Source organism: Chiloscyllium plagiosum, chromosome 44 (assembly GCF_004010195.1).
Source record: "Chiloscyllium plagiosum isolate BGI_BamShark_2017 chromosome 44, ASM401019v2, whole genome shotgun sequence".
Classification (NCBI taxonomy): domain Eukaryota; kingdom Metazoa; phylum Chordata; class Chondrichthyes; order Orectolobiformes; family Hemiscylliidae; genus Chiloscyllium; species Chiloscyllium plagiosum.
Genome location: NC_057753.1, coordinates 3,111,937 through 3,125,383, shown reverse-complemented (window position 1 = coordinate 3,125,383; position 13,447 = coordinate 3,111,937). Strand labels below are relative to the sequence as shown.

The 13,447-nt window shown below is 47.5% G+C and overlaps 1 protein-coding gene across 1 annotated transcript in view; it reads right to left on the bottom strand.

Moving 5' to 3' along the window:
- Positions 1–10,849: 10,849 nt before the first annotated feature.
- LOC122543625 (zinc finger protein 850-like) overlaps positions 10,850–13,447 on the bottom strand; it is a 29,502-nt gene continuing 26,904 nt past the window's right edge. The window contains exon 4 of the mRNA XM_043682448.1: positions 10,850–12,255. Coding sequence (XP_043538383.1) covers positions 11,308–12,255 — 948 coding nt within the window. The 3' untranslated portion in view covers positions 10,850–11,307. The remainder of the gene's footprint in view (positions 12,256–13,447) is intronic.

Here is a 13,447-nt window from a genome sequence, read left to right as displayed (position 1 = left end):
CTCCATCTTCACCAAGAGTGACAAGTGTCAGGAGATTGTGGAGCATCCTTCTCACTGAGAGTGAGATCATCTCACTGGCTGTCTCTGCTGCTTCGCTCCCTTTCATTGACTCACTGAGTAAAACCACCCTCTATACTTCCTCCCGTCTGACCTTTGAACACCCTTATTGAAGGTGCCTCCTTGAAATCCAGATCATTTCCCCTCCTGAGGGGGGAGGAAATGTTCTCCATTACACCATCGGAATGAACTACAGCACACCTCCCTTTCTCCCATAGACCTCGAAATTGGTGTCCCCCGATTCTTGGCTCCTCCTGTTACTAGATGACATTATTTAGAATCCCCTGCACTAGTTTTCACATGTACACTGATGAAACCCAGTTCCAACTCAGTGTCGTCCCTCTACATCCTCTGCAGTTGCTAAATAGACTCCTATTTAGTGATTTTAGCTCTGCCTTCAACACCCCAGTTCCAGCCAAACTCATCTCCAAACTCCGAGACCTCGGGCTCTGCTCCCCTCTCTGCAACTGGATTCTCAACTTCCAGACCACAATTAGTAAGGACGGGCACCCGACAACTCCTCTGCACTGATCCTCCACACTGGCGTGCTGCCATACTGCGTACTCAGCCCACTTACTGCACTCCTCATGCGTCTGACCATGTGTGGTCAAATTCGGCTCTAACTCCATTTACAAATTTGCTAATGCACCACCGTATTGGGTCAGACCTCAAATACCAACGACACAGGGTGCAGGAGAAGGCAGAGAGCTTAGTGGCGTGGTCTACTTTGATGTCCGCAAAACAAAGGAGCTGGTCGTGGAAGTGGAGTGGAGTGGAGGACACGACCCCTGTCTGTATCGAAGGTGCTGAGGTTGAGGTAGTCGAAAGCATCACGTTTCTGGCTGTAAGTATCATCAGTCATGTACCCTGGCCCATTGACATCAACGCCACAGTCAAGATAGCACACCAAAACCGAGGGAAATTCAGCATGTCCACAATGACTCTTACCAATTTGGATACACGCACCATAGAAAGCTTGCCATCCGGATGTATCACAGCTTGGTTTGGCAATGTCTGCACCCAAGGCCACAAGAGGTCACAGAGAGTTGTGAATGCTGCCCAGTCCATCACAAAAACCAGCCTCCCTTCCATGGGGAAAAATATAAATGACACCTACGGGGCAACTCTTTCACACAGAGAGTGGTATGGATATGGAATGAGCTGCCCAAGGAACTGATGGAGGCTGGTACAATTGCAACATTTAAGAGGCATTTGGATGGGTATATGAATAGGAAGGGTTTGGAGGGATATGGGCTGGGTGCTGGCAGGTGGGACTAGATTGGATTGGGATATCTGGTCGGCATGGACCGAAGGGTCTGTTTCTGTGCTGTACATCTCTATGACTTCATCTATACCTCCCACTGCCTTGGGAAAGTAGGGGCATGCAACACACTGCCTGCAACAGTACTAGACTCGCCAACTTTAAGGGCATTTAAATGGTCATTGGATAGGTATATGGACAAGAATCGAATAGTGCAGGTTAGAAGGGCTTCAGATTGGTTTCACAGGTCGGTGCAATATCGAGGGCTGAAGGGTCTGTACTGCGCTGGAATGTTCTATGAAAGCAACGAACATCATCAAAGACCTGTCCGACCCTGATCATACTCTGTGCCACCTTCCACAAAAGTTTGGAAAACCACACCAACAAATTCTTCCCTGCTGTTCACAGACTTACGAATGGATCTCTCAGGTATTGGAGTTGACTTTCTCTGCATCTTTTCTGTCGTGGTGATATTCTGAATTCTGTCCTGTAACCTTGACGTACTTGTGTAAGGTTTGGTTTGTCTGATTTGCATACAAATCAGTACTTTTCAATGTATTTGCTATGTGACAATAATCAAATCAGTCTGCCAGTTAGCTCGCTGAGCTGGAAGGTTTGTTTTCAGATGTTTTGTCACCATGACTAGGTAACAACATCAGTGAGAGACTCCGGTGAAGCACTGGTGGTATGTCCTGCCACTCTATTTATAGGCCTTGGTTTTTTAAGGTGGGTGATGTCATTTCCAATTCTTTTTTTCAAGGGAAGGGAGATGGGATCTAAATCACTGTGTTTATAGATGGAGTTCTGGTTAGAATGCCATGCCTCTAGGAATTCTCGTTCATGTCTTTGTTTCTAGGATGTGTGTGTTGTCTCAGTCCAAGTGGTGTCCTTTGTCTGTATGTATAGAAACTAGTGATAATGGGTCATGTCTTTTGGTGGCTAGTTGAGGTTCGATGTTATCAAGTTATCAGACTGATTATCCCACGTCCAATATTAGAAGACAGGAAATGTTCTCCATTTACAAACTGGGGGAGATGAAAACCATTGTCTTGAGTCATCGCTACAAATTCTAATCACCAATTGACCCCCCACCCCCTCTCCTTTGAATCACACAGTTCACATTCTTGATCTCATATTTAATCACAAATTGAGCTTCTGACTCTTACATAATCCTAATAATAGTCCCAGATATCTCCAGAATGTCATCCATCACCAGCCAATCACAGCTCCTCATCAACACTCGTGCTACCTTTCGACTTGCCCGTTGCAATACAGCTCCTGCTCGGCGTCTCTCCCGGATGCCCAAGATCGTTCAAAACTCTTCTGTCTGTGTGCTTTCCGCTCACCCAGCGCCCTTTGTGCTTGCTGACCAACTCTGTTATCTGTTGGACATACTCATCAGGTCTGGCAGCATCTGAGAGAAGCTAAGACAAAGTCTCCAGTTGGGCATGACTGTCCACTACTGGGTTTCCAGCTTTGTTCTAGATTTTTTAATTACTTACAGTGTGGAAACAGGCCCTTCGGCCCAACAAGTCCACACTGACCCGCCGAAGCACAACCCACCCAGACTCATTCCCCTACATTTATCCCTTCATCTAACACTACAGGCAATTTAGCATGGCCGATTCACCTAACCTGCACATTTTTGGATTGTGGGAGGAAACCGGAGCCAGAATCATCTTCATCTCTTACTAATCTCCCCTCAACCTTTATTACTTCAAGGAGAACATCCTCAGCTCCTTCTTTTAACCTTGTTTATCATCTACCTCATCCCTGGATCCTTTCTCCTGGATCTCCTCTCCACTGACAGGGACCTCCACATTGTTATGAACATGTGATGACCAGATCTGGATACAATACTCTAATTGTGAATTAACTGGAGCTTTTAGAAATATTCATCAGAACTTCACTGCCAGGGTCCTTGATGTCTCCATTTCTGAATCCAAATTTCCTATCTGCTTTGTTAATTCTACACAGTTATTCTGCAATCTTTACCAATCTCTGCACCTGAATTCCGAGGTTCCTCTGTCCCTAATCACTTTTTAGAACTTTGCATTCGATCTGTATTGCCTCACCCTCGTCCTTCTGTGAAATCAAATCTGATCACACTTACTCTTATAGATGCATAGCTTGGAAACAGACCCTTCTGCACAACTTGTTCATGCCGACAAGATAACCTAAATTAATCTAGTCCCATTTGCCAGCAATCTCATTAAAGCTTTCCTTTTCATATATCGATCCAGATGCTTTTTAAATTTTGTGATTGGACTGGCCTCCACCAACGCCTCTTGCAGCTCATCTCTCTCTCACATACCCACACCACCCTCTGCGTGAAAAGGTAGCCTCTTATGTCCCTGTTAAATCTTTCCTTTCTCAGCTTAGCATGTTGGCTCAGTGGCTAGCACTGCTGCCTCACAGCACCAAGGACCCAGATTCGATCCCAGCCTCGAGCGACTGCCTGTGTGGAGTTCGCACATTCTCCCCTGTGTCTGTGTGGGTTTCCTCCGGGTGCTCCGGTTTCCTCCCACAATCCAAAGATGTGCCGGTCAGGTGAATTGGCTATGCTAAATTGCCCCATAATGTTCTGGGATGTGTAGGTTAGTCAGGGGTAAATATAGATGAATAGGGGACTGGGTCTGGGAGGGTTACTCTTAGGAGGATTGGTGTGGGCTTTTTGAGTTAAATGGCCTGTTTCCACATTGTAGGGATTCAATGATTCAACTTAAACACATGCCGTCTGGTTCTGAACTCCCCCACGCCAGGGAAAAGAACTTGGCTATTCACTCACCCTATCCATGCCCCTCATGATTTTATAAACCTCTATACGGTCACCCCATAGCCTCTGACATTCCATGGAAAACAACCCCAGCCTATTCAGCTTCCCCCTGCAGCTCAAACCTTCCAACCCTGGCAACATCCTTGTAAATCTTTTCTGAACCCTTCTCTGTGTTAAATTCCACCTGATATTTCAGAGAATGTGAGAGGGGTTGGTGGGGGGTGTATTTCAGGCTTAAAATGGGTCATACAGAGGAGGCCCTGCTTTTGTTAATACATCATTCCACAACTCAAGATGATCCTTCCCACCCCTTTAAATGTGCTTGAAAATAGGCCATTCACCCCATTGCGCTCATGCTTTCCCTTTGGAAGAGGAATCCAATGAATTGTGTTGCCCTGCGAGTTACTCCCTTTTGAGAAAATGCCCTCTCTCTTTTTTTGGAAGGAACCAGTTGAATTTCCTTCCAGCTGACTTTCGTGGGAATGAACTCCGAATCACGTTGAATGGTTGAACATAAACAAGTCTTGTCCAGAGTGGGGTTAGATTTTCACAAGGCATTTGAATAGGTGTCAAATAAGTAGCTATGACACAAAATTGGGTCTCCTGCAGGTAACCCTGATTATGAGCCTGTGGGTTTTGCTCAAGAAAGAGGTTTTTTTAAAAAAAAATTGAATAACATTCAGGGATTTGGTTGGGGAGATGATGGCCTAGTGGTATTATTGCTTGTCTATTAATCCAGAAACTACGACAGATGGTGGAATTTGAACTCAATTAGAACAAAATCTGGAATTAAGAGTTGACTGATGGCCATGAATCCATTGTCAATGGTGTGAAAAACCCATCTGGTTCACCAATGTCCTCTAGGGAAGGAAACTGCCATCCTTACCTGGTCTGGCCTACACGTGACTCCAGGGTCACAGCAATGCGGCTGACTCTCAACTGCCCTCTGAAATGGCCTAGCAAGCCACTCGCTTGTATCAATCGCTAGAAAGTCACAACAAAGAATAGAAACCGGACGATCCCTTCCTACCGGTATTGTGGGTCAACCCACAGCAAGTGGACTGCAGCGATTCAACAAGGCAGCTCACCCCCACCTTCTAAGGGGTGGCCCGGTGGCTCAGTGGTTAGCACTGCTGCCTCACAGCACCAGGAACCCAGGTTCGATTCACCTGACCTGCACATCTTTGGACTGTGGGAGGAAACCGGAGCACCCGGAGGAAACCCACGCAGACACGGGGAGAACGTGCAAACTTCACACAGTCAGTCGCTTGAGGCGGGAATTGAACTCGGGTCTCTGGCTGTGTTAGGGTCGTGGTAAATTGCCCCATAGTATTCAGGGATGTGTAGGTTAGTGCATTAGGCAGGGGGAAATGAGGAGGAATGCGTTTGGGTGGGATACTCTTCGGAAGGTCGGTGTGGACTTGTTGGACCGAAGTTTCCACACTGTAGGGATGCATTCATTCATTCTAATAAATAGGGATGGGCTATCGTGATGCCCAAGTCCTACAAATGAATTGAAAAAAAATTACACTAACATCCAGTCTAAGAACTTTCTCTCCCTTTGGAATTAGTGCCCATGTTTAAAAAAAAAAGGTGATTCGCGCTTTAGAGAAAATTGATTATGAATGAATTTGGCCCCGACTGACCTCATCCAAGAAACAAGCAAAACCACACGGGTTCAGGTGAAACCTCAAAACAACCACATTCAAACATTATGTTCTTTCATCTTCCTTTACATTAGACACCATTTCTCTGCGTACCTGTATGTATGTGGGCACAAGTGACTGAACAAAGGCTCCACACTTAACACCAAGTGTTTTTTAAAATTAGCTTTCACAGGTAATAGATTTGCTCTTTGTTTGACTTGTGAATTGCATTGATTGGTTCCTTATTACAGCCAAGCAGAGTACATCTCATTTTCAATCAGAGAGGGGTACGGCAGCAAGCAAAAGGAACTGAGACCTTTGTTGTGACCCACGGAGGAGGTTGAACGGAAGGGACTCAGTTGATCACTTCTTGCCAAATTGTAACATGGTGATCATTTGTGAACTCACCATAGTTGATGAAGAGGTCAACAGCCTCTGCCTGCTGTGGACTCACTGAGGCCTCCACAGGATGGAGGGCTGAGCGAATCCCTTCTGACACAGGAACGTGGTCCCTCTCCGGTGTACCTGTGCTTGTGTGTCAGCGGGGCTGGACGGCCGGGCGAGTTCCTTCCCAGGTAAGCAGCCTCAGCGCAGTGCAGCAGTGCTTGAGGAGTTTCCGGCCCAGACGGGGAATGGAATCTCTTCCCACAGTCCCCACATTTTCTCCGGTGTGTGCGCCTGCTCGTGTCATTCCACCCTTGATGATGGGTGAAAGCCTCATCCTCACACAGAGCATGTACGCAGCCTCTGCTCACTGTAACTGCCACAGTTTTTTAGGTTGTACAACTGATTGAAGGTCTTACCCCAGTCAGTGCACTGAAACACTCATGTGTGTGTGCATGAGCGCAAACATAGGCTTTTCCAGACACAATAGAGAAATATTCCTCCTTGATTCCTGATGAGCCTAACATCAGTAGCAGGGAAATGCTGAAGTCAATTATGTGATAACTGGACATTTACAAAGTAAATATAGGGTTCCACAAAGTCAACACAGATTTATGAAAGGGGAACGATGTTTGACAATAGTTGAGGTCAGCTTTTACGAGGGGGGCATAACTACAAATTGAGGGGTGATAGATTTAAGACAGATGTCAGAGGCAGGTTCTTTACACAGAGAGTGGTAAGGGTGTGGAATGCCCTACCTGCCAATATAGTCAACTCAGCCACATTAGGGAGATTTAAACATAGAACAGTACAGCACAGAACAGGCCCTTCAGCCCACTATGTTGTGCCGACCACTGATCCTCAAGTATGCACCCTTACATTTCTGTGACCATATGCATGTCCAGGAATCTCTTAAATGTCCCCAATGACCCTGCCTCTACAACTGCTGCTGGCAACGCATTCCATGCTCTCACAACTCTCTGTGTAAAGAACCCGCCTCTGACATCCCCTCTATACTTTCCTCCAACCAGCTTAAAACTATGACCGCTCATGTTAGTCATTTCTGCCCTGGGAAATAGTCTCTGGCTATCGACTCTATCTATGCCTCTCATTACCTTGTATACCTCAATTAGGTCCCCTCTTCTCCTCCTTTTCTCCAATGAAAAAGGTCCGAGCTCAGTCAACCTCTCCTCATAAGACAAGCCCTCCAGTACAGGCAGCATTCTGGTAAACCTCCTCTAAACCCTCTACAAAGCATCCACATCTTTCCTGAACTGGACGCAGTATTCCAAGTGCAGTCTAACCAAAGTTTTATAGAGCTGCAACAAGATCTCACAACTCTTAAACTCAATACCCCCGTTAATGAAAGCCAAAACACCATATGATTTCTTAACAACCCTGTCCACTTGGGTGGCCATTTTAAGGGATCTATGTACCTGCACACCAAGATCCCTCTGTTCCTCCACACTGCCAAGAATCCTATCCTTAATCCTGTACTCAGCTTTCAAATTCGACCTTCCAAAATGCATCACCTCGTAATTATCCAGGTTGAACTCCATCTGCCATCTATCAGCCCATCTCTGCATCCTGTCAATGTCCCGCTGCAGCCTACAACAGCCCTCTATACCGTCAACGACACCTCCAACCATTGTGTCATCTGCAAACTTGCCGACCCATCCTTCAATCCCTTCATCCAAGTCATTAATAAAAACTACAAACAATAGAGGCCCAAGGACAGAGCCCTGTGGAACACCACTCACCACTGACTTCCAGGCAGAATATTTTCCTTCCACCCTTCCTTCTGTTGGCCAGCCAATTCTGTATCCAGACAACTACACAGTCCTTAGATAAGCACATGGTAGATTTTGGGATCGTATAGGGAGACGAGCTGAGAATAGTTCACAGGTCGGCGCAACATTAAGGGCCGAAGGGCCTGTTCTGCGCTGTACTGTTCTATGTTCTAATACTACGGGAAGTGTTAAGGATAACTAACAGAATAGGAATGGGAGAACCAGTAAATGGGAGAATCTGAATTTTTCATACATGAGAAGTTAGCGTGCAAAATTTGGTAGGAATATACTTGCATGGATCGAGAATGAGTTAGCAGACACGAAACAGACAGTAGAAATAAATTAATCTTTCTTGGAGTGTTTAGCTTTGACAAGTCGGGCACCACAATGATCAGCCCCCAGCCAGTCAGGGTATACATCAACAATTTGGGTGGGAGAATCAAACGTAAGATTTTTAAGTTTATTCACACAAAACTAGGCGGATTGTGAGTGAGCAGGATATAAAGAGGCTTCCAGGAAGAATGTGTGTGTGTGGAGGGGTGGGGGGGGAAGGTGGAATTGACAAAAGTTAAGCAAATGGGCAATTGTGCAGCAATTGTAGTATAAGTGTGAAGTTATCTAGTTTGACAGGAAAGTCAGGATGGCAGAGTACGATCTTATTGGTGATGGGATTTTGAAATGTTGATATGGAAAGGGACCTGCATGGCCTTGTATACCATTCTTTCAAAGGAAGCATGTAGGTATGGCAAGGAAGACAAATGGAATGTTGTCCTTTATCGCAAAAGGGTTTTTCAGTACAGGAGCAGGGAGGCAAACGTGAGGACTGCAGATGCTGGAAACCAGAGTTCAGATCAGAGTGGTGCTGGAAAAGCACAGCAGGTCAGGCAGCATCCCAGGAGCAGGAAAATCGACGTTTTGGGCGCTGAGGTGGGGGGAGGGGAAATGAGGAAACTGGTGAAGCCCACAGGAGCAAGGCGGTCTGACAGCAGGCATGCAGTGCTTGGTGAGACCACACCTGGAGTCTGTGCGCAGTTTTGGGCTCCTTCGCTAAGAAACGGTGTCCTTGGCACAGGCAAACAGCAAACACCTGTATTAGGGAAGTCCAAAATGAGGGAAAAGGTTATTCTCTTCCTTAAACAGGGATGGAACTCCAGCTGCTGGCTTCCAAGTTTCACTTCCCTACTGTGTGGAAACAGGCCCTTCAGCACAACCAGTTCACACTGACCCTCCGAAGAGTAACCCACCCAGGCCCATTTCCCTCTGACTAATGCACCTGACACAGTGGGCAATTTAGCCTGGCCAATTCACCCGATCTACATATGTTTGGACTCTGGGAGGAAACCAATGCAGACACGAGCAGAATGTGTAAACTCCACACAGACAGTCACCCAAGGCTGGAGTTGAACCTGGGACCCTGGTGCTGTGAGGCGGCAGTGCTAACCACTGAGCCACTGTGTGGCTTTCATTAGCAGGGGGATTGAGTTTAAAAGCTGCAAGGTTATGCTGCAGCTCTATCGATTCCTGGTGCGACCACACTTGGAATATTGTGTTCCGTTCTGGTCGCCTCTTGTAGGAAGGAGGTGGAAGTTTTAGAGAGGGTGCAGATGAGATTTCCCAGGATGCTGCCTGGACTGGAGGGCTTATCTTATGAAGAAAGGATGAGGGAGATAGGGCTTTTCTCATTGGAAAGATGAACGGTGACTTGACAGAGGTGTACAAGATGAGGAGAGGCTTGGATAGAGTGGACAGCCAGAGACTTTTTCCCAGGGTGGAAATGGCTATCACGAGGGAGGGGGGGCATAATTGTAAGGTGATTGGAGGAAGGCTTAGGGGAGATGTCAGAGTTCTTCACACAGAGAATGGGGGGTGCGTGGAATACACTGCCAGCAGAGTCAGATACATTAGGGACACTTAAGCGGCACTTGGATAGGCACATGGAAGATAATACAATGGAGGGTATGTGGGTTAGTCTAATCTTAGAGTGGGGCGGCACAGTGGCTCAGTGGTTAGCACTGCTGCCTCACAGCACCAGGGTCCCAGGCTTGATTCCACTCTCGGGCAACTATCTGTGTGGAGTTTGCACATTCTCCCCGTGTCTGCGTGGGTTTCCTCCGGGTGCTCCGGTTTCCTCCCACAGTCCAAAGATGTGCAGGTCAGGGTGAACTGGCTATGCTAAATTGCCCGTAGTGTTAGGTGCATTAGTCAGAGGGAGATGTGTTTGGGTGGGTTACTATTCGGAGGGTCAGTGTGGACTGGTTGGGCCGAAGGGCCTGTTTCCACACTGTAGGACCAAAGTGCCTGGACAATGCTGTACTGTTCAATGTGCTAACCCCTTAAAGTTTTCACCACAGTTGGATGGGAGTGACATTCCTTCACTCCTCTGTCGTAGAGCAACACAAGAGTTTGATGGCACCATTTGGTTTAGGCTTGGCCACAAAAGTGCTCACCCTCGCTGTTGGTCCTTTCGACATTCTCGACCATGTCGGTTGTGCCCGTCGGTGGATCACAGGGATAGGGCCGGACTGAAGTGGTCAGGTTCAAAGTGGGTACCACCCACCCACCCAGGGCACTGGCAAGTCCTGCTGAGCGATCCAGCTTCATCTCCCAGATTTACAACTGCCCGAATTGTCTGTAAAGCTCTGGCTTTATCTGGAAAGGATCTATACATGTTCATGAGCCTGGAACAGAGGCCTGTACTGCACTGGAATGTTCACGGTGGCTCAGTGGTTAGCACTGCTGCCTCACAGCGCCAAAGACCCGCCTCAGGTGACTGTCTGTGTGGAGTTTGTACATTCTCCCTGTGTCTGTGTGGGTTTCCTCCGGGTGCTCCGGTTTCCTCCCACAATCCAAAAATGTGCAGGTTAGGTGAATTGGCCTTGCTAAATTGCTCCATAGTGTTAGGTGAAGGGGTAAATGTAGGGAAATGGGGCTTGGTGGGTTGCGCTTCGGCAGGTCGGTGTGGACTTGTTGGGCCGACGGGCTTGTTTCCACACTGTAATCTAATCATATCTTCTATGTGATGATGGAGGTGGAGCTTAGAGAGGTTCATATGGATCGTAGATACTGACAGAGATCAACTGAGCCGACTTCTCTGGCCATGGGTTGGACACTCAATGGAAAAAGAAGAGAGAAATGCATTCATTTTAGCTCGATCCTTGACGGTTTCCAAAAAGACAAAGCCGTGTCATCAACTTCAAAGGCTCATTTCAGTGGGTATGTGCAGTTCCAGACTCCAAGATCATCCGCCCCACTGGAAGCAAAGGGGTGAGAGCGGCCAGTGCGGCAAAAGGAAATCCCGCCAACTCTCCCACTTCGCTCACTGTCAGAACGAACAGGGTTCGGCCCGGGATGTGACCGACAGCGGCGATAACGGCAGAATCCAAATGACGGTAATCACTCGTGCACTTGCTGGTGCGTCAGCAAGTTGGACGACTGAGCAAATGCCTTCCCACACACGGAGCACTCGAACGGCCGCTCCCCAGTGTGAATGCGCTGGTGTCTCCGCAGGCTGGATACTGTTCGGAACCTCTTCGCGCAGCGGGAGCAGCCGTACGGTCTCTCCTCGGTGTGAATCCTCTGGTGGACCATCAGGTCCTCAGCTGTTTTGAAGCTACCCCCGCAGTCGGAGCATTTGAAAGGCCTTTCGTTGGAGTGGCTGCTGTGGTGCCTGAGCACGCTGGACGACTGACTGAATCCCTTCCCACACGTGGAGCAGGTGAAAGGGCACTCCCCAGTGTGGACCCGCCGGTGGCGCACCAAGTCGGAAAACTGAGCGAAGCCCTTCCCACATTCGGAGCAAGCGAACGGCCTCTTCCCAGTGTGGTCCCGCTGGTGCCTCAGCAGGGTGGACGAGTGAGCGAACCTCTTCCCACAGGTGGAACAGGTGAAGGGCCTCTCCTTGGTGTGAACCCGCTGGTGCGTCAGCAGGTCCGAGGACTGGGTGAAGCCCTTCCCGCACGCTGTGCAGGTGAAGGGTCTCTCCTCGACGTGAACGCGCCGGTGTCGCAGCAGCACGGACGACTGAGTGAAGCCCTTCCCGCACTCGGAGCAGGTGAAGGGTCTCTCCCCGGTGTGAACCCGCTGGTGGGTCAGCAGGTGGCAGGACTGAGTGAAGCCCTTGCCGCACATGGAGCAGGCGAACGGCTTCTGCTGCCTGTGAACTCGCTCGTGTCTCTTCAGAGTGGAGGAATCACCGAATCCTTTCCCACACTCAGGGCAGCTGAAGGGCCTCTCACCAGTGTGACTGCGTCGATGTGTTTCCAACACCGATGGGGAGCGGAATCCCTTCCCACAGTCCTCACATTTCCACGGTTTCTCCATGGTGTGTGTGTGTCCCACGAAAGTTCAGGTTAAATGATTGATGGAAGCTTCATCTGCACACAGAACCGGCTCTTCCCCATGGGGAACAACGCAATTCAACTTCAGGCTGTGGAACTGCTTCTGTTTCTTTGCACAGTCAATGCACGGAAGAATTCTCACTCAGTTATATCTCCTGTTTTTCCAGTTCCTGATGCTTAATAACTACTGGAGTTGGCTAAACACGACTTTGTTTGTTGATTCACAGACTGGTGATAGTCACATCCGGATGAATTAAGTGATTCAGTCTGATCTTGACTTGGCCTTTGACTTGACATTTATGTCTGCAGATCCTTCCCTTCCAATTTACTGTAAAAGGAGTTTACAAACGTTAGGATTGACAGTAGAGGAAATCAATTCAGAACAGATAATTCTAATTTCTTTCTTTTCTCTGTTAATCTCCAAACACCATGAGCAATCTTCCCACACTCTACTCAGGCTGATTGACACTTAACACGTCCTTTCTGAAAATCTTCACCCTACATATACGTACGTATTAGTGGATCTTAAAAAAAAATCTGTTATATACAGTCCACTATTTCTGATTAGAAATACTGCCAGACATTCAGTGTCATGACCTGAAATCAGAGCCAGTGAGCAAGGTGAAAGCAAAGACAATCCATGAAATCAAACTGAAATTGTGTGTGCACTGAGGTAAAAGTCTTGCAAGGCTATGGGGATATAGTGGGATCATGGAACCTATTGGACTGCTGCACAGAATTAGTTAAAAATCACACAACACCAGGTTATACTCTAACTGGTTTATTTGGATATACTAGCTTTCAGAGTGCTGCTCCTTTGTCAGGATGCTAGTGGGTTAGGATCATAGGACACAGAATTTACAGTAAAAGGTCATAGTGTCATACAACTGATGTGATATATTGAACTAACCTGGATTGCTGTTGAGCCTTTCACCTTTTAGACTGGGTTGCAGGTTTCAGTTCATTACTACGTAAATCCAGAACTTCTTTCAAGTCACATTCCCGAGATAACTTAAGATTTTATCAAAAAAGTTGACATCTCAGCTCAGACAATGCATTAAAGGTGTCCTGAGCTGAGATGTCACTTTTTTTTCCAATAAAACCTTAAGTTATCTCAGGAACATGACCTGAAAGAAGTTCTGGGATTTACATTTTAAGGAATCGAAACTTGCAACACATTCTAAGAGATGAAAGAT